At 53.0% G+C, this 26834-nt stretch overlaps 1 protein-coding gene across 1 annotated transcript in view; it reads left to right on the top strand.

Annotated features, from left to right (window-relative positions):
• LOC142875688 (choline O-acetyltransferase) overlaps positions 1 to 26019 on the top strand; it is a 49439-nt gene extending 23420 nt beyond the window's left edge. The window contains exons 7-14 of the mRNA XM_076010404.1: positions 7035 to 7204; positions 9579 to 9679; positions 10394 to 10522; positions 12896 to 13018; positions 16401 to 16542; positions 16684 to 16746; positions 23493 to 23630; positions 25331 to 26019. Of these exons, the coding sequence (XP_075866519.1) occupies positions 7035 to 7204; positions 9579 to 9679; positions 10394 to 10522; positions 12896 to 13018; positions 16401 to 16542; positions 16684 to 16746; positions 23493 to 23630; positions 25331 to 25600 (1136 nt within the window). The 3' untranslated portion in view covers positions 25601 to 26019. The remainder of the gene's footprint in view (positions 1 to 7034; positions 7205 to 9578; positions 9680 to 10393; positions 10523 to 12895; positions 13019 to 16400; positions 16543 to 16683; positions 16747 to 23492; positions 23631 to 25330) is intronic.
• Positions 26020 to 26834: the final 815 nt, after the last annotated feature.

The following is a 26834-nucleotide window of genomic DNA, read 5'->3' as shown; positions in this document are numbered from 1 at the left end:
CCTCTTTGGGGTTAACTCAGCTTCTTGAATTTTTAGATTTATGTCTTTTGCCAAATTTGGGGACATTTTATCCATTATTTCTCTGAGTACTTTCTGTTCTGCCCTCTTTCTCCTCTCCTTTCCTTCTGGGAGTTTGATGACATAAATATTAGACCTTTTGTCTCATAGGTGCCTAAGGCTCTGTTCATTTTTTTCTTCCCAGTCTATTTTCTCTCTGTGCTTTTCAGATTGGCTAATTTCTATTATTCTCTCTTCATGTTCACTGATTCTTTTCTCTACCCCATAAATTCTGCTTTTGATTTCATCCACTGAGCTTTTTATATTGGTTATTCTATTTTTCAGTTCTAAAATTTCTATTCAGTTCTTATATCCTTATTTTTTGTTGAGAATTTCTCTTTCTTTGCTGAGACATTCCATTTTTTTTCACTTGTTTCAAATGTGTTCATAATTGCTTGTTGAACTTTTTTATTATTGCTTTCTATTATTTGTCACATAATTCTGAATATCTGTTATCTCCGTGCTGGCATCTACTGGTTGTCTTTTTTCATTCAAATTGAGATTTTCCTAGTTTTTGGTATGATGAGTGATTTTCTGTGGAAACATGGAGGTATTATCTTGTGAGACTGTGAGTTTATTTAAAACTGTTTTAGCTGGCTTCCCTTGACACTGCTCCATCAGGAGCAGGGGTGAGGTTCTAGAAAGGTGGAGCAAGAAGTACAGGTTCCTCACTTGGCTTTTATTGACACCCTGGGGGAGGTTACTCCTTATTACTGCTAGGTGGGGGTGGAAGTTCAAGCTTCCTACATGGCCTCTATTACTGCTGTATTGGGATAGGTTGGGGGGCTGGGCACTGCCCAGTGGAGATGAAAGTCCCAGCTTCCATTTGAGACCTTGCCTTCACCGATACCCTGAGAGGCTGAGAAGCCTCATTACAGACTGGTGATGGTCGATGTCCAGGCTGCCCACTCAGCCTTTGCTAGTGTGGACGGGAAATTTGGAAGGATGGTGTGTGTGGGGGGGGGCAGTGACATGGTTTTATTCTGTAGTGTTTGCTGAAGTAGAATGATTATCTGAAGGTTTTATGTCTTGCTACTCTGATCCTCTGGATAGAGAGAACAGGCTTTTGTTGTTTGTTTTTGTCTATGCTCATTTGTATTTTTATATTGCTGTCTTCTTCAGCTTCAAGTATGGGATAGTTTAGGTAAAAAAAAAAATGCAGTGTATTACTTTGCTGGGGCTACCCCAACAAAATCCTACAAGCTGGGGCTTAAACGATGGACGTTTATTCCTCATAGTTCTGGAGACCAGGAGTCTGAGGTCAAGCTGTCAGCAGGGTGGGCTTCTCCCAAGGCCTCTGTCCTTGGCTTGCAGACGGCCACCTTCTGGCAGTGTCTTCACATGGCCTTTTCGCTATACACATGCTTGATGCCTCTTCCTCTTCTCATAAGGACACCAGCCCTACTGGATTAGAACCCAGCTGTTATGGCTTCATTTAACTTTTTTTTTTTTTTTTGAGACAGAGTCTCGCTTTGTTGCCCAGGCTAGAGTGAGTGCCGTGGCGTCAGCCTAGCTCACAGCAACCTCCCTCCATCTCCTGGGCTCAAGCAATCCTCCTGCCTCAGCCTCCCGAGTAGCTGGGACTATAGGCATGTGCCACCATGCCTGGCTATTTTTTTGTATATATATTTTTAGTTGGTCAATTAGTTTCTTTGTATTTTTTTAGTAGAGATGGGGGTCTCACTCAGGCTGGTTTCGAACTCCTGACCTTGAGCAATCCACCCGCCTCGGCCTCCCAGAGTGCTATGATTACAGGCGTGAGCCACTGCGCCTGGCCTTCATTTAACTTTAATCATCTCTCTAAAGGCCCTCTCTCCAAATACAGTCACATTGAAGTTTATGGCTTCAACATGTGAATTTTCAGAGGACACAATTCAGCCTATGATACCCAGAGAACTTGCCACCATGTGTGGCCTTGGGTCCCAAGGTTCCTAGCTGGTCTGCCTTCCTATCTCCATTGTTCAGAGTCTTCTTATGTTTGTTTTAAATATAACATCCAGGGTTTTTCGTGGGAGAAATAATGAAAGGTCAATTTCATCTTCCTGAAAGTAGAAGACCCTCTCTCTTCAGCTGTTTAAAAGAAGCTTTTGTAACTCAAGTCAAAGCAGTTTTAATTTGTAAGAATCAGGTCTCATTGGGCGAGAAACACTTTTGTCAGAATCCTCATGGCCTCTGGGGACTGGGAGCTTAAAGATCACCTCATAGGCCACAGAGTAGGGAAGAATATGGGATGTGTGATAGCAGATTTACCTCCCAAAAGGAGGTGCAACCCCTTCATCTGGGGAGGAAAGGTACTTCCTTGGGATTGGCAAAGGTTTAGAAGCTCTAAGCCTCTGAGAAGGAGCTCAGCGCATCCATCTCCCTGGACTATGTGAGAGAGGACAGGCAGGACAGTAGAAATCTGACACGTGCCAGTTTCCCAGGTAATAGCTCAAAGAAGGCAAGCATGGCAGAGAGGGCCGCCCGTGCCTGTGTGTGCTTGTGTATAAGTGTGCATGTTGGGGAGCAGCACCTGAGAGCTCTGCAGCCCTCCGCAGGCAGCGGTACCAGGTGTTTGTTTTATCTTTGCTCACCTGAGTCACAGTCTATAAGCTTCCAACCTCTAGCAGCAGCCCAGGGCTCCCCAAGGCCTCTGGAATTTCCGCACCAGCAAAGCTGCCAGCTCCCCCGGCGTGGGTGTTAGAGCGAGCTCCTTCTGTTACTCAATTCCCACCTCTCACTATTAAGCAGGGGCTCCTTGAGGAAGATTGATTTACCACTTTAAACGAGCCTCGATGTGCTCGATGAGGATGCCACAAGACAAACGGCTCCTGCCAGGTGCTTCTAGCCTGCTGCCCCATGTTTCCATTATGTTTGGGCCAGAGTCATGGTGGATGAGTTTGGGTGTAGTTCATTTACTGCCTTACATGATAAACTTGTCAGCATTTGACCGATCAGCTACTTATATGCAGGGAGTTCATTTGCAAGGCCACCTGGCTTCCAGCTTTGCTGTCCTGCTCCCATTTCACTCTATCTAATGAGCCAGGACCTGGTTCCAGTTGGGTGATGCTGAGCTCTTGGGCTCTGCCACAGCCTGCATGTGATGCCAAGGCCTTAGCCCCTCCTCAGGGGTCCCTCTCTCTGGCCTGGGGGTAGAAAGGGCACCGATGCCCATGGAGCTGTCTTTTCTTGCTCCCAGCTTTGCATGGCTCGGCAGGGAAGGAGTATGCCAAGCTCCACTCTCCTGCCCAGAGGCTGCATCAGGCCTGCTCCCAGCCTCCTCGTTGGACAGGCTTGCTGGAGGCTTTCTACGGAGCTGTAATCTGCCCACTCAACGCTGGCTCGAGGCTGTTCCTAAGGAAAGCTTGGTAAAGGCAACTGCCAAGCCAGGGCTCTTGGAGCTCACCAAGGCATGGCCAGCAGGATCAAGGTGTTCAGGGTGCCCAAGACCCCTTGGCTGGTGTCCCCAAGTTGCCAAGTATCCTAGACGCTGCTCTGACCACATTAAGCTCTGCCTGAGATCCTTCAGTGACTCCCTGTTGTTGTTGGATGAAGCCACTGCACTGAGCCTGGCATGCAGAGCCCTTGATGGTGAACCTGGCTTTGCAATTGGATGCCTGGGATCAAACCTGGCTCCCTCACTCACTGGATGGTTATTATCATTCCCTGTTTATAACTACAGTCTTGTAAATGGCCTCACCTGTACACGAGGCATGATAACGATGGCTATCTCATACGCATCAGTATGCGTGCTCAGATCGATAGCAGGGACGTGGTGGGTGCCCCACAAAGGCTGGCTGATAGCATCACATCATTGGTTCCTCCAGCCTCACCTAAACCTGCATGCCATCACTCACGAGCTGTAAGTGAAGTTCCACCTACAAGCCTCCCCACCTCCACACATATCCTTCCTGGCATGCCTCTCCCTTCCTCTCTGCTGATCTGAACCTGACTCAGGCCTGGCCAAGGCCTCCCCATTCTCTGACGGTGCTGGCTAGCCTGGGAACCTGAGCGGCCCCTAACACAGCACACAGTGCAGGGCTGAGCATCACGGCCAACTGCAGGGTCACCTACTGGAGGGGAGAGGGGCAGAGCAGGGGCCTTGCAAAGGGGGAGAAATTCTTATGCTGTCCCACCTTCACATCCTCCCCCACCCCCTACCATACCATGGTGCTCGATGCTGCAGAGGTTGTGGATTTTTGTTCCTCAGAAGGACATGGGCCTTTCCCATTAGCCAGTGGGCACCTCTAGGCCCCCTCTCTGAGCTGGGTGCACGGATCCCAGTCTCACCTGGGCCAGGCCAAGGGAAGCACACTGAAGTCCATTACCAACCCTGGACACTTTCCTGTACCCAGCCCGCGCTGGGGACCCCAGCCCCGCCCTCGGCAAGCTCATAGACATCTGGGAGGGCACCAGATCGGGGCTCCAAAGTCTGTAGGTGCTGGATGGGCAGTGACTGCCCAAAGCATGTGGGTCTGCAACAGCTGTGGGGTCACTTGCTGTGCAGTATGGGTGGTTATAAAGGGGCAGGTCCAGCCCTGTGCTCAGGCACTGTGCGAGGCCGGCCTGATGGACAGAGTGAGCTTCCACACTGTGCTGAGCAGGCTGCAGAGGCGGTGAGCTCTGGGTGTCAGCGTCCTCCAGGGCCGGGCTGGCACTGCTAGAGGATTAGGGGGATTGGGGAGGGCTTTGACAGGCAGAGTAGGAGAAGGGCCCCTGTCCTGGGAACAGGAGATGGCATGTGTACAGGTATCAGAGGGTAGCAGGAGGCCGTGAGGCCCATGCAGGGATGTGGAGAGGTTGGGAGGTGACCTGAGGGGCAGTAGAGGTGAGTCGTGGAGCCCAGGGTGCCGTGGTTAGAAGTCTGGATTTTCCCTTGGGGGCAGAAGGAGCTGTTCTGATGTGGCGGCTGCACCACACTCACGGAGGGTAGAGGAAGCGGACCGACTCTCACTTACCTTAGATCCTCAGGGCACAGTCGAAGCCTCGATGCCGATCAGATTGAGGCAGGAAAGCCCAAGAGGCCATGCAGAAATGAGAAGTCACCCTGGCCTCCTAGGGACCTGGAGAGGTCCTTAAAGCATAGGGCTCCCCAAAGCCTCATCCTAGATAAGAAGGAGGAACAGATGTCCCAAGCTGGGCTGGCCTCCCAGAGTAGGCCTGCTGTGGGAGACACCTCCTGCCCCAGGATTTGCAAAAAGTATGAGGAAGGGAATGGATGGAGACTGGGAATTCCTTTCAGGCCAGGGCGCCTGTAGACACCTCTTGTGGACCTGAAGAAATCCCCTGGGTGGAGCAGAGAGCAGCACAGGTGGCCTTAGCATCCGCATCCGCAGCTGCCGATGAGACATACGGAAGCGTCTTAGGGATTAACTCACACGCTGGAAGGGGGCTCTCCACATGCCTGAGGAGGGCGACGTGGGACGCAAGCTGTGGCCATTGCACTGGTGTCTCAAGCAGCAGAACGGAGGAGGGTGGGAAGGACAAAGAGCGCATGCTAGTTGTCCTTAAGGAGGTGCCCCAGAAGCTGTCATACAGTGCTTCTAGATCTTATTGGTGGAATTTAGATACCTGGTTCCCCTTGGCTGTAAGGGAGGCTGGCAAACACAGCTTTAGTTTGTTGTTCCTGTACCAGGCTAAAACCAGGGGTCCTGTGAGCAAGGGGAAAAGGAGCTGGAGCATGCAGCTGCAGTCTCCACCCTTCGCCTGCAAACACCGTGCACCCCAGCACCCGTGCACGGACACTCTCACCCCTGCCCTGGGCTGGGGAGAAGTCTGTGCCTCATCTTGTCACAGCATCCAGCCCAGAGGTCAGGATCTCCGGGCCGTGTGCAGCCATCACTGTTGGGTCTCCATGTGACTCCTTGGAATTTTAAGCCAAAACACTAAACTTTGGTTTTGGTTGACTGTTTAACTTTTGGTGAACTTTAAACCAAAAGGCAGGCTATCTACTCCCACTCCCAGTGTCAGACAGTGGGGAAAGCACACATCTGCATGACAGAGACTCCTGTTTGGAAGAAGGGGACACACAGCAGGAACAGCCCTGGCCAGGGTCAGTCACACTGGGCGGGCTTTGCGAACCTGCCTATGCCTGGTGGAGAAGCTGCCCAGGCAGCCCACCTGGCTGGCAGCGCTGTTCTCCAGGAAGAACATGCATGTCCCCAGTGGAGAAGTCAAGTCCTCCGTGCCTGACTCCACAACTCCCCCTCCAGAAAAGCTGGGCTTGTCTGTATTCCCTCAGTGTGACCGGGCAGCGGGGTTGGGGGGAGTTTGCTTTCCAACCCCCTTCCTATGGGAGAAGGTCCCAGGGCCTGGGAATTGTCAGGAGCTATGTGAGAAGCGGCTGCAGTCCAGCCTGGGCTCCCTGGCGACAGGTCTCCTGCACCCCAGTGGTTGTTGGTCTTGGTCCCAAGCACCCACGTGCCTGAGACAGCCCCTGTGAGCTCATCCCCACGTGCAACTCGCCTCTGAGCTAACGGCTTGCGGGCAGGGGGGAGTAACACACTGTTTTCAGATTTTCATGAGAAATTACCTAACTTTACAATTTCAACAGCTAATTTAAATGTTTGAAAATCATAGTTCAGGACAAATAAGCATTCCTACCCATAGATGTGGCTCACACGTGCCAGAGTGCAGGGTGCTGTGGGTGGGGGAGGGGGCCCCCCAGCTGACGTGGGCTGGCCCGAGGATCCCAGCATCCCCCTCACCCCAGCAGGAAGGCTCAATGGCTCACACACCTGGGGGCAGCAGTGGCTGCAGCTGGAGGCAGCACTCTTGGAGGGATGCTGAGAGTGAGCTGGGCCACTGGGGCAGGACGGAGGTTCAGGGCCGCCTGGCCAACTTCACTGACCACCCACTGCAGGTCAGGCTGCCTCAAAATTTGAGTCCCGGCGTGTGTTCCTGGAAAACAGGGCTGCCCTGCCATGTGTGGGGCTCTGCAGAGGGGACCCAGGCCTGGGGTGGGACAGGTGCTAAGGCCATGCTCACCTGCTCTGCAGACTCCACCAACCGGGACTCGCTGGACATGATCGAGCGCTGCATCTGCCTCGTGTGCCTGGATGCACCAGGAGGTGTGGAGCCCAGCGACACCAACAGGGCGCTCCAGCTCCTTCACGGCGGAGGCTGCAGCAAGAACGGGGCAAACCGCTGGTACGACAAGTCCCTGCAGGTAAGCCCCACTCAGCCGCCCTGCAAGAGCATGGGCACACACTGAACGAGCGAGCCAGGAGCACGCCCGGTGCCCAGAGCCAGCACGTGCCCGCTCCTGGCAGGCACACGCGCTGGAGTCTGCACACACAGTGCTGGATTGGGGCGCCGGGGGAGCGGAAGGGCCGGAGCGGTGCAGTTGGTGTCAACCTCCTGACAGGCCGGCGCTCTTCTCAGGAGCACGTGGCCAAACCCAGCTCAAACTCCCTAACCTCCCTGCAGCCTGTGCCAGGAGGGTCGGGGTCACACTGCAAGGTGGCGGTGTGCCAGGGCAGGAGAGTGCAGCAGCCACTGGCCGGGTCCTGAACACACGCAGCAGCAAGCGTGTGTGGCGCCGGAGCTGTGAGCTGTTCTGAATGCCCACCACCCGGGCCTGGCCACTTCCGCACGCCTCCCTCCACCCCGGGGAGGAGGCCAGCCCAGCATCTCCACGGAAGAAAAGTCCTGAAATGAAATAGCTCATATTTTTTCATTCATACAACATAAGCCTAGAAACAGGACATTTCTTTGGTCTAGAGAAAGATATCCATGCAGACAGGAGGACGTCACGGTGGGACCATTCATTTCCATTCCTCCATCCTTTCCCCCCCAACATGCCCATCCTGAATCCAGTCTTGTTCATTTTTAAAGCCGTGACATGTTCACAATGACCATGTAAAAGGCAGCAAACGTGTCTCCACGTCGGGTCAGCTTAGCTCACGTTGGTAGGCACGTCTAGACAACACCTCAGCGTCCTCGGGTCCGTCCCGAGTTCTGCAGGCGTCCCTTTGTGTTGGTTTGCATGTTGATTCTGCTGTTCCTGAGAGCTCCCTTGCTGCTGTGCCAGCTGCTCTGGCCTCCACAGTGGTGCGAGTGGCTTGTCATCCTTCACGGAGCAGCTGTGGGGGTGAGTGATGTCATGGAAGCGCAGGACCTGGGGCAAAGGGAGCCTGGGTAGCAGTTCCTGCAGGACACACCTCCCACCCTTCCTTCAGAGACAGGGGCAGGGAGGCAGGCGCGTGGGAGTGGGCTCCCGTGGGTGAGGCTGTACCGTCCGGGCTCTTGTGGGCAGCGCGGGGGATCCGGGAGCTGAGCTGGAGAAGCCGGCGAGACTCCTGAATTCGAAGGGATGGAGAGCTGATCTCAGGACAGAAAAGCAGGGCCGCAGGGGAGAGGAAGAGCCTGGAGGGGATGGGTTTGGGGAGAAGCTCCGTAGGAAGTTTGTTGTCTGAAGAGCGGGAGTAAAGATCCAGCCCCGCACACAGCCAGGGCCAGGGACGGGACTCGGAGAGGCAGCTGGCAGTGTGGGCGGGGTGCGTGGAGGAGAGCCGGGGAGACTATTTGTTTGCGGACAGAGCACAGGGCCTCTTGAGTGTGGTGAGCTACAAGGCGGCTCTGCTTTGCTTGGGTTACACTTTGAGAACCAAATCTTGTCCTTCTCATTATTTTCTCCATGAGAAATACCCACTTCCGTGCTCTGTGGATGTTCCTTTTCCAAGTCAGCTCAATGCGGTCTTTGTAAAGTCATTTAGAAAAGTCGTAAGTGACCTCTGCTGCTCCTGTGCATCCTTCCTACGCCTCGTCTCATTTCCTCGTCTCGACTGTGAGCGGGGCCCTACTGGGCCGTTTTCAGTGAGAGCAAACGGAGTCCAGAGAGCTGGCTGGAGAGTCTCGTCGAGGCTCTCCAGTGCCCGTCAGGAGCACAACTAGGGTGTGGGTCCCTGACTCGAGGCCCAGGCGGCAACCACAGAGCACCATTTCTGCACCTCTCCTTTATGCCCTGGAGGGATGTTTTATTGCTCCCTAGGGATCTGCTTACCATCCAAATCAGATCATCGTCTTTCATTTTCACTCATTCAGCAGAATTATCAAGCATCTACTACAGAGTGGACTCTGCTCTAGCGCCCGGGAATAAAACCAGTGGGGCTGAGACAAACGGGGTCCCCCAGATGAACTGTCACCCAAGCACTGCAGGATGACGTCTGCAATGTGCAGCAGGAAGGGGAACCAGGCCTGAAAGAGGCTGGAGGGGCTCGCCCACGCCACAAGGACACCGTGCGGACTCGGTGTGAGCGCAAAGGAATCCCTGCACTGCCTCAGCCCGGGGGCCTGGGGCTGCACCTGCCCTGCCCAGAGCCCGCATGGGAAGGAGGCTGCACAGTTTAGAGCTGTCCTGAGACTCTCAGATTCTCAGGCCACCGCAATCATTGTTCAGCGTTCTCCTCGGGAAATAATGTGTGTTGGTGTCCTTGAAGGAGGGTGCCCCTGAGAAGCTGGGGGGGCCTGACCTGGAGCGGGGGGCTGGTGTGAAACGCTGGCTGCCTCAGGGTCCGCCCACTCCCTCTTGCCCGTTGCAGTTTGTGGTGGGCCGAGACGGCACCTGCGGCGTGGTGTGCGAACACTCCCCGTTCGATGGCATCGTGCTGGTGCAGTGCACGGAGCACCTCCTCAAGCACATGTGAGTCTGGGGGTGGGGCAGGCTGCCAGAGCTGGGAAGAATTGGGGTGGCCACTGTGTGGCTCAGTCTGCAAAGTGTCTTAGCGAAGGGCGGTTGGAAACCCAGCAAGAATGAGACTTGATGTGCTCCACAGGCCTTGGATAGCAGGTGCAGACCCAGGGCCGTCAGGGGGAGGCGTGGTGAGGAGTGAGCAGAGGGGAAGCCCAGGCCAATATCTGTCGTTTAGTCTGAGCCAGAGCCGGGCCGAGTGCTGACCCGGGCCTCACACACACCGTGCTCTTCCTCCACCCACAAAGGGCCCCTCCCTCCAAGGCCTTCTCCCTGCATCGACGTCCTCCACCAGGCTCTTCCACAGAGCTCTTTGGGGCCACCCCAACAGACAGACAGCCCTGGCAAACAGAACACAGCTCGCTCTTGAGTGTCTTTCCAAGTGTTAGTGGTGTCTCGTGATCTAACAGGACAAAAGTGAAAGAAATGATGGTCTTTGGAGTCGGGAGGAACTGGCTGGAAGCCCGGCTCTGCCACATACTAATATTGGGGGCTTCTCTGAGCCTCAGTTTATTCCTCTGTGCCGCGGTTCAGGGGCAGCTCGTACCCCCTGAAACTGCACGGCCACACAACCAACAGCTCAGGTGACCGCGGAGGGCAGAGACCCGTGCGGCACCCTGGCTCCCCGGTGGCAGGGCCTCAGGAGGTCACTCTCTGCGCTTGCAGGATGAACAGCAGCAAGAAGCTGGTCCGAGCAGACTCCGTCAGCGAGCTCCCAGCCCCGCGCAGGCTGAGGTGGAAATGCTCCCCGGAAATTCAAGGCCACCTGGCCTCCTCCGCAGAAAACCTTCAACGGTAAGGAGGCCAAAGTCTCCCTGGAGGTGGTCCTCTGGGGGCCACCTGCACCCCCAGCTGCTCCAGCACCCTGGAAGTTCCCAAAGACCCCAGCTCCACTGCTGCCCTCATGGAAATGCAGTCAAACTACAGGGGAGTTGTAACTCCTGGGAAATAACCTTGCTGAAGTATCCATTATTTCCATAAAATGCAAACGTGGAGCTATTTTTTTTGGCAGGTTTCACCTGACTGAGCAGAGTCAAGCTGAGAAATCACCCCCTGCTTTCGAGAGTAATAAACAACTGTTTTGAATAGGTCATTTGAATCCAAGCTATTTCAATTTGCTTGAATTTACACTGCAACTTGACAAGGGGCCCTTTTCCCCCAAGGGGAGGGGGTCGTTGAGGCCCTAACGGGATCCAGGCGGGGGATGGGTGAGCCCATCTGGGGAGCCAGGTGCTGGGGCAGTGGCCAGCTGTGCTGGCAGCCTTGGGCTGGCAACCAGGTCTGCACTGTTCATTCCCTCATTCAGTAAGTGAGCATGAGTGCAGTCATTCATTCATTCATCAAACACATGCCAGGCCTCACAGAAATTTATGTACCATGGGGCCATCACTCCACTTTAGTGGAGGTAGTAGACCCCAGACCAAAACATATGTGGCACAATAAGATTAGTGCTGAAACCAGAGAAAGCCATGCAGATCTGAACCCACAAAGAGATAGGAGCTTTAACTCAGCCACATAGTGAGGGAGGGGTTTGCAGAGATGGGCCTTGAAGGATGGATAGGAGTTCATAGTGCAGGCAGATGGGAACAAGGCAGAAAGCAGCTTGTTCAAGTCTGTACAGGTTCATAATGATCCAGGCTGGTTTGGAGACCAGCAAGTGAGAGAATGGCCAGAGTCGGGGCACAACAGGGAAGTTGTGGCCACACTGTAAAGAGTTTCACTGTCCTATCCTGGAGCCTGCAGAACTGCCTTGCTGGTGGTGAAGAGCCCCTGGGGGTTCTGTGCCAGGGTTTGGGGGAACAGTGCATGTGAGAGCAGAGTATGGCCAGGCCAGGAGGCCAGGGGTGGAGGGGACCCCGCAGGGACAGCTGGACAGCTGCCAGGGAGGGGCAGCCTCGAGTTTTCTACAAAGTGATGTTCTCATCGAGACTTCGCCGTGTTGCTCGGGGGTTAGGTGGCTGCCAGAGCAGTGAGCTGGTGGCCGGGAGGTCCCGAGGGGAGGAAGGGGCCTGCGCACTTTAGAGGACCTGAGCGGATCCCATGTGCTCTAAGGATCAGAGGAGCCGAGAGGCTCCGGGCAGGGACACAGGAGGAGCCTCGGGGGTCCTGAGCTACTGTGGGGAGGGCTGGGGTCTGAGCGGGCACGACTGCGAAAAGTCTCCAAGGGGCTGCAGAGACAGTGAGCTCAGTCTGTCCAAGGAGCGTGTCAGCAGGCAGGGTGCGGGGCAAGTCCCCATGGGAACCGGGCTCCTCCGACCCCCGCCCCCCCCCGGGCCTCCAGTCCCCAGCATGGCCCCCAAGAGCTGAGTGAGCCCCTGTAGGCAGGAGCAGTGATTCAAGGAGGGGCAGGCGGGACGCACGGAGGCCCGAGGGGAGCGGGCGCGGGCATCCGCCCAGGAGTCTGCGCTCACACACGACTGGTAGGCAGGGCGTGGACCTTCTGGACACTGCCTCAGTGGGCGGCCGGCCCGACCCCAGACTCATCTGGAAGGAGGAGATTTGTCAGCGTGGAGTGGCCAGTGCTCAAGAGCCTCCGTGTGGATGCGGGGGTTTTCCTGTTGCTCTGACAGCGGCGAGGGCCCCGGCCTGTCGCTGGAGGCTCAGCAGCAGTTTCTGGATAAAATGGGATCCAGCCCCTGGCAAAGCCCCAGAGGAGCCACCCTTGCTGTGGCGATGGTGACAAGCAGCCAGAACCCAGGACCTTCCTTCCCCAGCACTGCAGGGATGTCTTGGGAGGAGTTGCCACTGTGGCCACCTGAGCAACAAGCTCCACGGTGGGGGTTGGGGGGGGACACCGTGGGAGGCTGCACACGGCCGCAGACAGGCTGGATGAAGGGCCTCTGTCAGGCCTGCCTCCGGCAGGGACTCGCAGGGTTTGTGTGCGGGCAGCGTCGTCTGTGTGCTCTGTGCCGATCACATGTCTCTCCCTGCCCGCTGCGCCCTCCCTGCCTCGCCGCTGCGGTCAGGTTCACCCCCAACCCACCTGCAGCACAGAGCGGCCCTGGTCTGGCGTGCCTCCCGCCACTGTCCTAGGTCAAGGCACGGCTCTGACGCCACAGCACACTCCTGAGGGCAGGGACACAGACCCACCTCAGGAAACCGCACGGGCTTTGCTGCGCACGCATTCCATTTTGCATGCAATGAGAGCATCTTTTTTCCCTCCCACAGAATAGTAAAGAATCTCGACTTCACTGTTTATAAGTTTGAAAACTACGGGAAAACATTCATTAAGAAGCAGAAGTGCAGCCCGGATGCCTTCATCCAGGTGGCCCTCCAACTGGCCTTCTACAGGTGAGCAAAGGTGGGTGGGTCTGCGCCCAGGTGGGCTGACTGACAGGATGCTCTAGATTGTAGGTCTCGGTGGACCTCCAGGACTGGGAGATGACCAAGGCAGGCTGTGTGGAAGGAGGTGCCGCCCGGACTGGGTTTCAAGTGTAAATCCAACCCCAGAAAAGAGAAGGAAGGACGTGGCCTCATGGAACCGCCTGGGCAACGGTCCAGTGTCACAGAGCTACAAGGGCGCACCGCGGAGCTGGGGGGCTGAGGACCTTGGGAGAAAGGAGGCTGCTCTTCCACCAGAGCCCTGTGGCTGTAGCCTGTTCCCCGCCAGCCTTCCCCACTTGCTAAGGAAATGGCACCAGGTGAAAGAGTTTGGACTCCTCCTGACTCACCCCTTCCTCTCATCCCCCAGCCTCCATGTCAGCACGCCCCCAAGGGGCTGCTGACCCTGTCCCCTGCTCTCCACCTCCACTGCCATCGGCTCCTCCCCAAGCCGCCTCATCTGATGCTCAGGCAACCACAGCACACTCCCAGGGTGTCCCCTCATAGTGTCAGGTGGGGGAACCAGATGTCAGGTCCATGTTCCCTGGTTCTCGGCTCCCAGTACCAAAGAATGGTTACTGGTTCCAAGTCAATGGAGCAAAGTGCTCACGTTTGTTAAAGCATGGTACATTCTAGAGAAGGAATGGGCGAACCCCTGCAAGTGGAGGAGACCCTGAGTTTAATAAGATTCTCTCTTTTATGCTGATTCCCTAATTTTATGTTAAGTGGGGGTGGAATCCTCATGGTTTTTCTTGGAAAGGGGTGGAGAATTCCCAGAACTGAGAGCCCTCCCCATTTTTAACCTTGCAAGGCAATTTCTGGAGGTTGCCATGGTATTTGTAAACTGTCCTGGTGCAGGTGGGTATGATTTTTACCATGTTAATGAGGGTAGGTCACTTGAGGATACTGTCACTTTACTTGTGGGGATTCTCCAAAGATACTCTTGTGGCCTTGTTTATATCTCCACTTTGTGTCCTTCCTACCCCTTTCTGGTTGATCAGTCCCTGGGGACCCACTATTGCAGACCAAACATCTGTCCAGTCCTTGGAAGACCCCTTGACATGTCATCTGTTCCTTCTTGGAAGCCCCCTCTGGTCAATTTGTTCCTCCTGTTGTAGACAAAGCATCTCCTAGTGCCATCTATTTCTCAGTGGAACTCCCTAGACAAAGCATCTGTTCCCCTTCCTCCTGGTCCCTACCTAACAATAATCCAGGAAGCGTGAACTTTGAAACATGCAAATCAGACTAGATCACTCCCCAGGGGGAAGGCTCCCGTGGCTTCCCACCCAGCTCAGAATGAAAGCCTGGAAGGCCCCTGTGCACTGGCCTCACCTGGGCTCTCCCTGAGCCCTCTCCCTCCAGCACGGCTCCGCCCACACCAGCCCCTGCCATCCCAGGCCTCACCAGAGCCCCACCCCCATCTGAAGCAGCCACCCCATTCTCCAGCAGACCACATCCTGTGTTCTTTCTCTTTCAAGGAAGTTGTTACTGGTGTGAAGTGCTTCGTTGATTGATTTGTTGACGTTGTTTTCTGGACAGTGCCCCCAACCCTGACACTCGGGGTGTCTCAGGGTGTCTGTAGTGCCTGCCCCATACCTGGCATAGAGTAGGTGCCAGGGACTGAATCACAGATGTGAGGTTTGGCCAGGGCTGGCCTGGCCAGGGCTGGGATTTAGAAAAAACTCTCCAGAGGTAGCCCTGGTAACTATGCGTTAGGGGAAGGGGTGAAGAGTGGGGTGCCAGGGGTGAAGGTAGGGGGAGGGGCCTGTTGGCCTTCATAGGAGGTGGGAAAAACCAAAATGCAAAACAGAAGACAGGGCTGGCTCCTGCGGGTTCCAGGGCTCCAGAAGCAGCAGCTCCTAAACTGTCTGGGTCAGAAGTCCGGTGCTGTCCCCTGAACCTGCTTTCAGTTTGCAGCACTGTGGCAGGCATAAGGTGACCCTGCAATAAAGCCAGGGCCAGGAGTCTCACTCATGAGCAGGCAGCATCTGTGCGGACATGGCACCCCAGTGTCCCCTGTGGGGCTGTGGCTCTCAGGGAGGTGAATGAGGCCACTCTGGGTGGCCGTCCTGTCAGGACAACTTGGAGAAGGCTGAGGTCATCCCACAGGAAGGCTGGGCTCTCATGGAGACATACAGATGCAGAAACCTCACAGGCACTGAGATGTGGCAGGTCCCACCTGCCATCTGGAGGCGTTATAAATGCTTTGAGACACTCAGAGGGCAAAAGGCGGAGGGGGACCATGAGGTCAGAGTCCTGCCAGAGCCTAGACTGGGGAGGCCACCGGGACCGCTTGCTGTGAGCACTTCTGAGCTTCAGGTCCACAGCTGGGAGGGGCCAGTGGAGCCTGCATGGCACACCCCTCCTCCACCTTCCAGTGGGCCTGTCACAGTCACTGGGCAGGCCAGGAATGGACGCAGCCAGAGGCTCTCGGGCTCACTGCATAGCCAGTGCTATCCGGGACGGCATTCTTCAGAGTCTGAGCTATAGCGCAAACCATTATTCCGATCTGCTTCTAGAGCCAGCAGAAACCTGGAAGCTGCCTAGATTGGGGTTGGCGATAGCGTTGCCTCTGGGGCCCACAGAGGTGCAGGAGGGGAGCTCCCTGCAGGTGTTGGGAGACGCCGAGCTTATGCCCTGGCTCACCAAGCACGATGTGCCCCACACGGTGCAGAACCAGACTCGGCCTTCCGACTACGGAGCCCACCCAGTGCTCCCAGAGGGCTGAGACTCAGGGCCACAGCTTGCTGTGTGACTTTGGGCTATCTGTGCCCCTCTCTGAGCTTTGTCTTTTTTCCCATGCCACCACACTGGGGAATCTACTGACTGGTGAGGGGGTGGGTGCCAGCCAGGTGCCCAAGCCTAGGCATGCTGGCCCCGCTCCCACATGTAAGAAAAGGGCTTCCCCTGCTGGTAGAGGCCGGAGGTCACAGGCATCAGGGAGGTGGCCTTGGCTGTAGGCAGCGCTACTGGAAGGGTCGGCCTGGCCTGCGCGGCAGCTTGTGCTCGGCTCGCCACCACTAAAGCCCCTCCCGCCTCCAGCCAGGGTCATGCCTGAACAGTTTTAAATAAACAGGATTCCCTCAAGAGTATGAATGATTAATTGCACAATTATTCCATTCTGTGCTATTAATCAAACACTCATTGAGTCTCGCAGAAAGCTCTAGGTTTCCCACCAGATGGGGAACTCTTTTTAGGAACTCCCAGTCGCTTGTCGGCGTCACACGAGCGCGGGTCCCGTGCGTCCGGTGCTCGCGGGCGTGCGTGGGCTCCGCGCCTGCGAGGCTGTTGTCCTTGCAGCGTGTGGTTGCCTGGGAGTGAATGCGGTTCGCCCATCCTCCACCCCGCACAGGCTCCACGGCAGGCTGGTGCCCACCTACGAGAGCGCGTCCATCCGCCGGTTCCAGGAGGGACGCGTGGACAACATTAGGTCGGCCACTCCGGAGGCACTGACCTTCGCGAGGGCCATGACGGACGGCGCGGCCGCCGTGCAGGTGAGTCCCGCCCTGTCCCACGGAGCCGAGAGCCCGGCCGCCCGGGCCGTCCCCTCGGCTCCCTGGCCACCGGCTCCCGGGGCGCCGCGAGTCGCCGGGCGGCGTCCGAGCCCGTGCGCTGTCCCTCTGCTCGGTTGACAGGATCGTGAGAAGCTGCTGCTCCTGCAGGACGCCGTCCGCGCCCAGACCGAGTACACAGTCACGGTGAGTGCTGTCGCGCGGCCACCACGGCGGGGTCCGAGCTGTGCCCAGGGCCTGCCGGAGCTCGACCACGGCAGGCGACCCGTGTGAGGCCACCACCACCGGCCGCCTGGTGACTTGGCAAGGCTACCCCACCTCTCTGCCTCCTTTTTCTTATTTTTAGAACCTAAGTAACAGACCATTCCTGCTTTTTATACGGAGTACAATGAGTGCTGTTTGAACCTTTGGAAACAGCCACAAGGACACTGATAGCACCTAATATGCATAGCGCTTCGCTGTTTATACTGCAAGAGAAGTCGAGTGCGAGGGGCGGCCTCCAGCCCCGCCAGTGCTGGTGGCTACCAGGCCTTGCCCCTTCTCAGGCGCAGCGGTAGTTACTCCCATATGGGGCTAGTTTTGCCTCTTGTTCTCCCTGTATTTATTTATGCTACCTGTAAATAAAAAGTCTTTGCTGAAAGTTAATGGTGAAATCAAAATTGTAAGGGGAATGTTTCCCTAGTTTAAGGAAATAATTTATTTTCTGGTACTGCAAAGCCATCATTGGCATACAAACAATAGAGAATAAGCAACTACTTGGGCTGGTGATCAATATATTAATTGCAAGTCATTCTAATATAATCTTCGAAGGATCATATAATCTATGAAAAGGAGTTGACCAAAATTCACTCCATATTCTTGAAAGCAAGTACAATGCATTTCAGGATTTTACAACTAGCCAATATAGACTTTTATCTAATTCAGTTGTTAGGTCTCTAATTCCTCTAAATAGTTAAGTGTTTGTCCTGTTTGGGAGAAAGTAAGCATCCTTTCATGTATTCAGTAGGCATTTTTTTGTCTTCCTGCTTTAGCCAGGCAAGGTGCTAGAAAGCAAAAAATGCAGTCCACATGCCCAGTCCTTCGGGAGGCAACCACGTAGTTGGGAGGAAGAGCCCGTTGATGTGAAGCCCAACCCCATGAAAAAAGCCTTCAGGAAGTAGCAGAGAGCATGGAGGAGCAAGCTCTTTCCTCTGCTTGGGAAAGCTGGGAACACTTCCCAGGGGTGGTGCTTACTATGTGACATGAAGGGTGAAGAGAGGCTTACAGGCACACACAGAAGGGAGCTGTGGCCCAAAAGGGAACAGCATGTGCAAAGACAAAGAGTATTGAGAGAGTAGGACACATTCAAAGAAAAGCAAGTAGCTCAGTGAGTGCAGCTTGCAAAGGACAGAGGAGCAGGAGAGGTTGGATTCCCCATTACAAAGCGTCCTCTGGTGAGTGGGTAGAAGAGGGACTGGCTGGAGTGGGCACTGGTTTGCTGAGAGGCAGAGCCACTAATAGGAACCTTTCTAATCTTGACGGAGAGCCAGCGTAGGGACTGGGGTAGAACAGGGCAGGGAGTGAAGAGGAAGACGTGAACTCTGATTCAACATGGTGGATCAAACACATGGAGAATTTCACTTTGAAATTCTCCACTCCAAGACAACAGCCAAGGAATTTTTTTAAAGCCATAAATACACTAGGGCAACGTGAATGGGAAAAGAGGTGACCACAAAATTTTATGAGACTGATTATGAGTGACCACAAAGTTTTAGAGCTGGAAAGTAAAACACATGGCAATTGACTGAGAGAGCAGTAAGAAAAGCTTGGGAGCCCAGTGAACTGCACTGAAGAACCTCAGGATGGCTCAGGCATTGGGGCACCCACAAAATGTGGGGGTGGAGTGGAAATGAAAAGAAGATGGTTGATGTCTTAGTCTGTTTGTGCTGCTATAACAAAATGCCTGAGACTTGGTAATTTATAAAGAACAGAAATTTATTTCTCACAGTTCTAGAGGCTGGAAGTTCAAGATCAAGCCCTGGAAGGTATCTGATCTTAACTGTCTGGCGAGGGCTGATCTCCACTTCTAAGATGGTGCCTTCTTGCTGTACCCTCCAGAGGGGCAAACACTGTCCTCCCATGGCAGAAGGTGGAAGGGCAAGAAAGCCAAATGCTGTGTGAAGCCTCTTTTGTAAGGGCCTTAATTCCATTCACGAGGCAGGAGCCCTCATGACCTAATCACCTCTTAAATGCCCTACCTCTTAAGACTACTACCACATTAGCCATTAAACTTGAATTTTGGAAGGGACCAAAACATTCAAACCATAGCAGTTGGTGATCTATATAAGAACCAATTAGACACTCAGATACATTCTACCACCCCATGCAGCCAGGCTACTACCCCATCCCTCTGCAATGGTGGGCTGAAAATTTATTCTCGGGGAGGGTGAAGTGGAAGGACTCTAGACTTGAGGATACCAGACACAGCTGAGGGACATGATGCTATACTAAAAATAAGGGGATTGATCAAAGTCTGCTTCCTCCACAGTAAACCCTCCAGCCACTCAGCTCCACACACACTGGGAACCACCTCTATTATCACCCCTCCCCAAGCAGGAGGTTAGAAGATTTCTCTGTGGTGAAACTGACCAGGCCAAGAGAGAAGACACAGAAACTCATGGTTGGGGTCCCCAGTGAAAGAGCCCCATCAGCTGACCCCACAGGGAAGCACACAGGTTAACCAATGCATTCTCACTAATCTCCCAATCATTTTTCAGTGCTTTATTCTTAGATATAAACAGATAGCCATAGATCACCAGACACTGAGAAGAGATGCTAACATAAAAGTCTGAAACCAACACAAAAACTTTTGTTAACTTTAAAAAAAAATCTTAATATTAATATTTTAAAAGAACTTGAAAACAATACAGGAAACAAGATGACATTTTTAAAGAAATGATTATTGAGACTGTCTGAAAGACAAAAGAAGTTATTACATCTTCATATAAGAATAGAAAACTCTAAAAAAATGTTCAGGAAATAAAAATTACTCTGGGGGAAATTATGGTAGAAAAAATTCAGTGGAAGGATTAGGAGATAAGCTGAGACAATATCCCCTAAATACCAATAAAACAAAGAGATGAAATATAGAAGAGAAAAGAGGGTCAGTCCAGGAAGACCATATTCTAATAATAGATGTTCAGAAAGAGAAAAAGGTAGAGGGGGCATCATTAACAAAATAATTCAAGAAATTTCCTCAGAACTGAAGAACATGAGTTTTCCTATTGTGAGAGTTCACCAAGTACCTTGCTTAGTAGATGGAAAATACTCATACCAAAGGAAATTTCACAACACTACAGACAAAAAGAAGATTCTAAAATCTCTCAGAGAAAAAAAAATCAAGTACAAAGATTCAGAATAAAGATGCAATTGACTTCTCAAAAGAGTCATGGACAGTAGAAGATAGTAGAGCAATACCTTCAAATTCTGAGGAAAAATGACCTTCAGCACACATTTCCATACCCAGCTAAACTGTCATGAAATTTGACAACAGAAAAAAGACATTTTTAGACAGACAAGTTCTCAAAAATTTTACGTGTAAAGCACTCTTTCTCATAAAGGTACTGGAGAATGTAGGCCTCTAAAGTGAGAAAATAAAACATAAAAGAGGAAGCCAAAAGCTTAAAAAATCAGGCTGGGCACAGTGGCTCAACGCCTGTAAGTAATCCTAGCACCATGAGAGGCCGAGGCCGGTGGATCATTTGAGCTCAGAAGTTCAAAACCAGCCTGAGCAAGAGCGAGACCCCGTCTCTACTAATAATAGAAAGAAATTAGCTGGACAACTACAAATATATAGAAAAAATTAGCTGGGCATGGCAGCGCATGCTGTAGTCCCAGCTACTCGGGAGGCTGAGGCAAGAGGATTGCTTGAGCCAAGGAGTTGGAGGTTGCTGTGAGCTCAGCTGACGCCACGGCACTTTAGCCCAGGCAACAGAGTAAGACTCTGTCTCAAAAAACAAAACAAAACAAAACAACCAAAAACTTAGAAAAACCAGAAGATTTAACACAAGAAAGAGGTAATGGGATTTCCCCAGAGAATAGCAGGAGATCACACACTGACAGCTGTTCAGCAGACATGGGAGCATTCAGTCCACAGAGGGGCAAGAAGTAAGAGGGTGAATGGAATTCTGGCTGACCATTTAGGAATTAATCAGAAATAGATACACAGAAAGCTAAGCAAGTATAAAAAACACAATTTAATAATTTAAAACTTGTTAATTCTAAGGAAAACAAAAATTTCAATAAGAAAGGAAATCTAATCCTAGTATACTACATGACCCAGCTATGAATACTTGCTTAATTATAAGCATGTATATTGATCTTTATATGTGATTATGATATATATTGATCAAACAACAAAGAATCAAAACACAGTTCTACTAGGAGGATGGAAGAGCAGACAGGTGTTGGGGCAGCAGGGACATAAGGAGCTAAAGTTTCACCTTCTGTAACAGGATTATGGATGAAACTGAGAAATGCAGCAGTGGTAGTCTACACACAAATCTGGAACAATGAAAGCAAATGCCAGAAAGGAACAGCTAAAGAGGGCTGCAAGGGGTTGCTGCCGTGGAGGGGGACTCAGTGCTGGCAAAGTAACCTAAACCTTCGGCTTATTTGGATTTGTAAACCATATAAATATATAACTTTGATAACAAATTTAAATTTATGAAAATTTCCAGGAAAAAGCATTGCCATAGGGTTCTGTTGTGTTAATGATTTTGACTTGATAAGAACAACTGAATCGCCGGGCGCGGTGGCTCACGCCTGTAATCCTAGCTCTCTGGGAGGCCGAGGTGGGCGGATCGTTTGAGCTCAGGAGCTCGAAACCAACCTGAGCAAGAGCGAGACCCCGTCTCTACTATAAATAGAAAGAAATTAATTGGTCAACTAATATATATAGAAAAAATTAGCTGGGCATGGTGGCGTATGCCTGTAGTCCCAGCTACTTGGGAGGCTGAGGCAGGAGGATCGCTTGAGCCCAGGAGTTTGAGGTTGCTGTGAGCTAGGCTGACGCTGCGGCACTCACTCTAGCCTGGGCAACAAAGTGAGACTCTGTCTCAAAAAAAAAAAAAAAAAAAAAAAAAAGAACAACTGAATCAAAGAGACGGGGTGGGGAGAAGAGAGAGATCAGGGTGCTTGGGAGATGAATCTGGTGCCCGGTTGGCCTTGGGGTGGGGGAAAGGTGAGGCAGCAAGAAAACCTCCGATGACTGGTAGCGCAGCTGGCAGTGGCCCTGGAGAAGCCCGTTCCAGCGGCGGGCGGGCAAGGTGGTCTGATTCCCCCACAGCTTGTTCCAGCACTTTGTGCTTTTCCTTCCTAGCACTCACTTCTGCTTTTGATCAAATGTTTATTTGCTTGGTTGATGAAAATCTGTCTCCCGTGACACATGAGCTCCAAGAGGACTGAGTCTATGACTGCCTTGTTCTCTGTGGCTCTAGGACTGGGCAGCATCAGGCATATAGTTCGCACTCAGTTGAGAGTCCCTAAATGAATGAATGAAAGACTGAAGGCTGAGTCATTTTACTCATTACTCATGGCTCCATCCAAGTGATGGGTTAACGCAACCCCTCTTGCTATAGTTAACTCAGAGGTGAGCTGGCTACAAAGCAGCTGCTTCTATGGACCCACACAAATCAGGGATTACGCAGAGGTACCGAGAGATGTTAACAGATGGACTCGAGGTTCTTCCCCTCTGTCCTAACGGGGCACATCTAAAGTGAGCTGTGGTTGTGTAACTTACATCTTTCCAGCCCATAATTAGGTACGTTCAGAGAGACTGCAGCCTCTGAGTCATCTTCATGCAATTCATTCTCAACTGAAAGAAAACAGCTGTCAAACCCCAAAACGTGCCTTGTAAACCTAAGCCAAGCACATTGTGATGGGAGGTCTGGCATACCTGTGAAACCCCAAGGGCTACTCACATTTATCCTGATCTTCACCCAAACATTATTGCTATAGGTAAGGGGTGGCCCCCTGAGTCTCCATCGGTCCCCAGAATTGCTCCAAATAAACGTGGTCCAAAAAAATCAGTGTGCATACTACATACCCAGCTTTAAGTGGGAGAGATGTGGAATGGGTACCCTGGCCCCACTTCCAGCCTCACCATCCCTCTGAACCCCTCCTACACTGAAATTCCAGAGCCATCACTGCTATTATCCTATCCTTAGATTAGAGTTTAAATATCTTATGATAAAAAGAAAAAGATCCTTCATCATTCAACTAGCTCTTTCCCCTTGAAACTGTCAGCTGGGCCTCAGCTAAGGTGTGTAGTTCCAGTCTCAAATAGATTTCTTAGATTATGAACCCAGTTTCATTTAACTGATCCTGAGCCCATGGAACAGCGGGCAAGTTTGAGGAGCGGACCTGACGCCCCCTATGCCTTGTTTCTTGGGCTCCTGCTGCAGGATAAAGTGTTGGCTGGGAGAGTCTGCCCGGGATAGCCTGGGACGCCTTTCCTGATGCTAGGGTGGGACCCAGCAGTCCCTGGGCCCAGCACTCAGCCCCCTCGCCAACGCCCTCTCAAAGCAGGCTGTAATGACGGCGGCCATGCCAGCCCCACCCTTTCCACTTCGAGCACCGCGTGGCTATGGGTTTTGGTGTGTAGGGGGTTCTCAGACTCACTTGCCTTTAACTCAGATGTCTCAAGTTAGAACCCAGTCTGCTCTGAACTTATGCTATGCATGAAGAACTATGCAAGGGCCCAAGGAGCAGAGACAGTGTGCACAGCGGTCTGTCCCGAGCGGCCATTCATACGCGTTGTCAGCAGCAGGCACTGGGCACGCACGAGCTGTGGCCACTGGAGTCACCGTTAGTCTTGTGGACTAGAGAGGAAGGGAAGAGGAGGTGTGGGGAGCCCACATGTCATCTCCTGTCCTTTGTTCCCGACTACCCAGGCCATAACAGGGATGGCCATCGACAACCACCTGCTGGCGCTGCGGGAGCTGGCCCGGGACGTGTGCGAGGAACTGCCTGAGATGTTCACGGATGAAACATACCTGACGAGCAACCGGTTTGTCCTCTCCACCAGCCAGGTACAGCCCTCGCGTGGTCATCGCCCGAGAGCAGTGTAACCAGTGCGCTTTCCAAAGAGCTCAGTGGTTACAAGCCCCTGGCGGGAGTCAGGTGGGCCCCCTCTGCCTCTGATGAGCCACGTGACTTTCGGCAACATGATATACATGCTGATTAGGAGGCGGTTTCCCATCTTCTAAATGGGAGTAACTACGGGCTCCTCCTTAGCCGAAGTGGCGACAAGATGGGAACACACCCATTCTGGCACCCCGACACTATGCGATACCACCTTCCAAGCTATGACCCGAGAGGGGCCTTCCAGGGACCACGGGCTCTGACGCCTGATGGGTCCAGAGTGCAGTCTTGGCCGAGCCAGATGTGACAAGGTAGAAGAACACCCAGCCCGGTGCCTGACACAGACAGGCCCTCCAAACAGGTCACGGGTGATATTATAAAGGGCCAAGCACATTAGCTACAGCCTAACGTCTCCCAACCAGTGCTACAGGCTGGTTTTGTTGGAGGGCCACTGTCACAAAGACAGGATGACATCTGCTAGGGAAAGGAGAGTTTAGGAAATACCCTACAACTGTCAATTTATTAAACCTCCACCTCACTGCAAACAGCTGGACGTGGGCAATAAAAGGGACCGAGAAAGCTGTGTGTGAGGACAAGAGCCCACTCAGTGATTTGATTTTGTCATTAGGGCAGTGCGCACGCAGCTACGAATAGCCCGGGGCAGAACACAACAACATAAATTCTTCAGGAAACCATCCATGGGCAAAAAGTGCTTTGGAATGGCTTTATGGCCTTCGGCTGTTTGCATGGCAAATTTATCCAACAATGCGGTGACTCTATTCGCAAGACTGATGGTTTGTTCTGCCCCATTAAAGTGGCCAGTGTCACTTCTGAAGGCCCGAGTACACGGCACAAGAAACCTGTGGGTTTAAAACAAACCAGACCCTGCCCCTGCACAGGATCCTTTCTATTTTCCCCTAAGACCAGCTAATAAAATTAATTTGGGGTGTGGGGATTTTGTTGTTTTCCAACCAGAAAGTAGCATTTATGTATGGCTTGAATGCCTTTAGAAACACACTTTCTTGATCTGTGATACAGATTACAAAATCTCAGCACTCTGAATTCAAAACATATTAGGTGCATAACTAAAACTCCAGTTGCTGGCAATCTGTGAAACGCATGGGGCTGGGTAACTGTGCGTGGCGGGGCTGTAGGAGCACGTCCGGGCAGTCAGGCAGTACTGACAGTAATTAAGGATCCGGGGAAATCGACAGAGAGGATGGGCCAGGTTTCCTCTAGTTCATAAATTACTCCCTCTGGGAAGCATCTAACTGTTGGGTGCCACCAGGGTGCCATTTAGTAAATTACCCTGATTGCTTCCATGCCTCAAACTGCCCCCAGGTGAAGGGGAGATTCAGCCCGAGATCCAGCACCGGGTCATTCTGGGAGCTTCCAGCTCCGCAAGTAGAGCAGATTGCACACCCGGGAGCGGGCTCGAGGCCCCTCTTCCTCCGATGTGTGCAGTTCGATGTGTTTATCTTTATGACTCTGGCTGTGTCCATCCATGCTTAAGCAATCGGTCGATTTGGTTAATTCAGTCAGCCTCCCCTGGTGGCAAACAGGGAAGCAAAGACACGGCCGAGGCCTGGGTGTCGGGACGCAGGCTGCAATTCAGAGCAGGCAGCTTTCGCCCTGTCCGCTTCTCCAGGTGCCCACAACCATGGAGATGTTTTGCTGCTATGGCCCTGTGGTCCCCGATGGGTATGGCGCCTGCTACAACCCCCAGCCAGAGACCATCCTCTTCTGCATCTCCAGCTTTCACGGCTGCAAAGAGACCTCTTCTACCAAGTTTGCGAAGGCTGTGCAAGAAAGCCTCGTGGACATGAGAAGCCTCTGCAGTCCACCGCAGCCTGCCGAGGGCAAGCCACTGGCAACAAAGGAAAAAGCCATGAGGCCCAGCCAGGGGCACCAACCTTGACTCTTGCCACTAAGTCTCTCCTCCCAAGCCCGCCTCTGCAGCCCCAGACCCTGCCAATCCGCACACCCATCCCTCACCCCGGCTTCCTGCAGCTCCCCAGCCTCAGGGCCCAGCCCACAGACCACGTGGAAGCATCACACCAAGCTGGAGAGCGGGTAGGAAAGGGTCCCAGGCTATGCATGGAAACTGTCATTCAAGGTGCCCTCTGCCTGGGCAGTGAGACCACTCTGGAGGCAGCCTGGGTGACGTGGGGAGCCACACTAAGGATCTTCCTCTGTGGTCCTCAGAAGCTTACGTTCATGTTTCCTTCCCCAGCAGGACCTAGCGTGTCTAGGTGATGTTTCTGCCCAATGAAAGAATGAGGCATCCGATTGCATGCAGTGTACATAAGTGAATCACGAAGGAAGAGGCAGCTCTGGGTCATTACCTTTTCTAGAGAAGGAGGCTTTGTTTTCAGATTCAAATCATTTTGATTATGGCATTCAGTGCCTCCGCCAAACCACGGTCCTGCCAGCACCTGCTCCCCGACACACACCGCACACAGCCCATGTTCATTTAAAATATGGTGACCGGGGTGGCCCACAAACACATTTCCCCCTCTGCTCCCAGGGGCAGCCTTCCGTTGAGTTCAGAAAATTGCGTCCAGCTACTTTGAAAGGGGAGAAGATTATGTGCAACCGCCCTGGAGCTGGTGCCCCTGTCTGCTCCCAGGCAGCACCAGGGACGTGCACCGCGAGTACAGCACACAGCCTGGACAGGTGGCACCTGGCACAGACGGCTTAGGGAGGATGGGGCGCTTCCCCTGGACCCGCCATTTGCATTTTTCTGCATCTTTCCCACCCTTCTCTACACTGTGTGCCCAGTAGGTGGAGAAGACAGAGGCTTGCTTTGGTTTTTCTACTTTGTGGTTGTTTTGAAGAAACAGGTTTTTAAGAAAACCACCCTTACATTAATTTCAGAAAATGATCTCAGTGGCCCAAGCAAGACATCCTTAGACAGCTGGGCTCCTTTCTTTGGAGGACGCTACCCAGGAATTCTGACTGCAACCCGAGTGGAGGAGCCGGAGCAGGGCTCTCCGGCGGCCTGAGGACCAGGGGACAGCTGGCAGCAAGCGGGCTGAGAGGAGGGAATGGCTTGCCCAGAGCCAGCCCCGGCAGGAGGCAGGACAGGCAGCCCAGCAGGGTCAAAGTTGAGCGTGTCCTGGGAGCCTGTGGTGGTGCAGGAGGTGCGAGAG

Source organism: Microcebus murinus, chromosome 14 (assembly GCF_040939455.1).
Source record: "Microcebus murinus isolate Inina chromosome 14, M.murinus_Inina_mat1.0, whole genome shotgun sequence".
NCBI lineage: Eukaryota > Metazoa > Chordata > Mammalia > Primates > Cheirogaleidae > Microcebus > Microcebus murinus.
The sequence above is the reverse complement of the archived record's forward strand: the minus strand, read 5'-3'. Positions and strand labels throughout refer to the sequence as shown.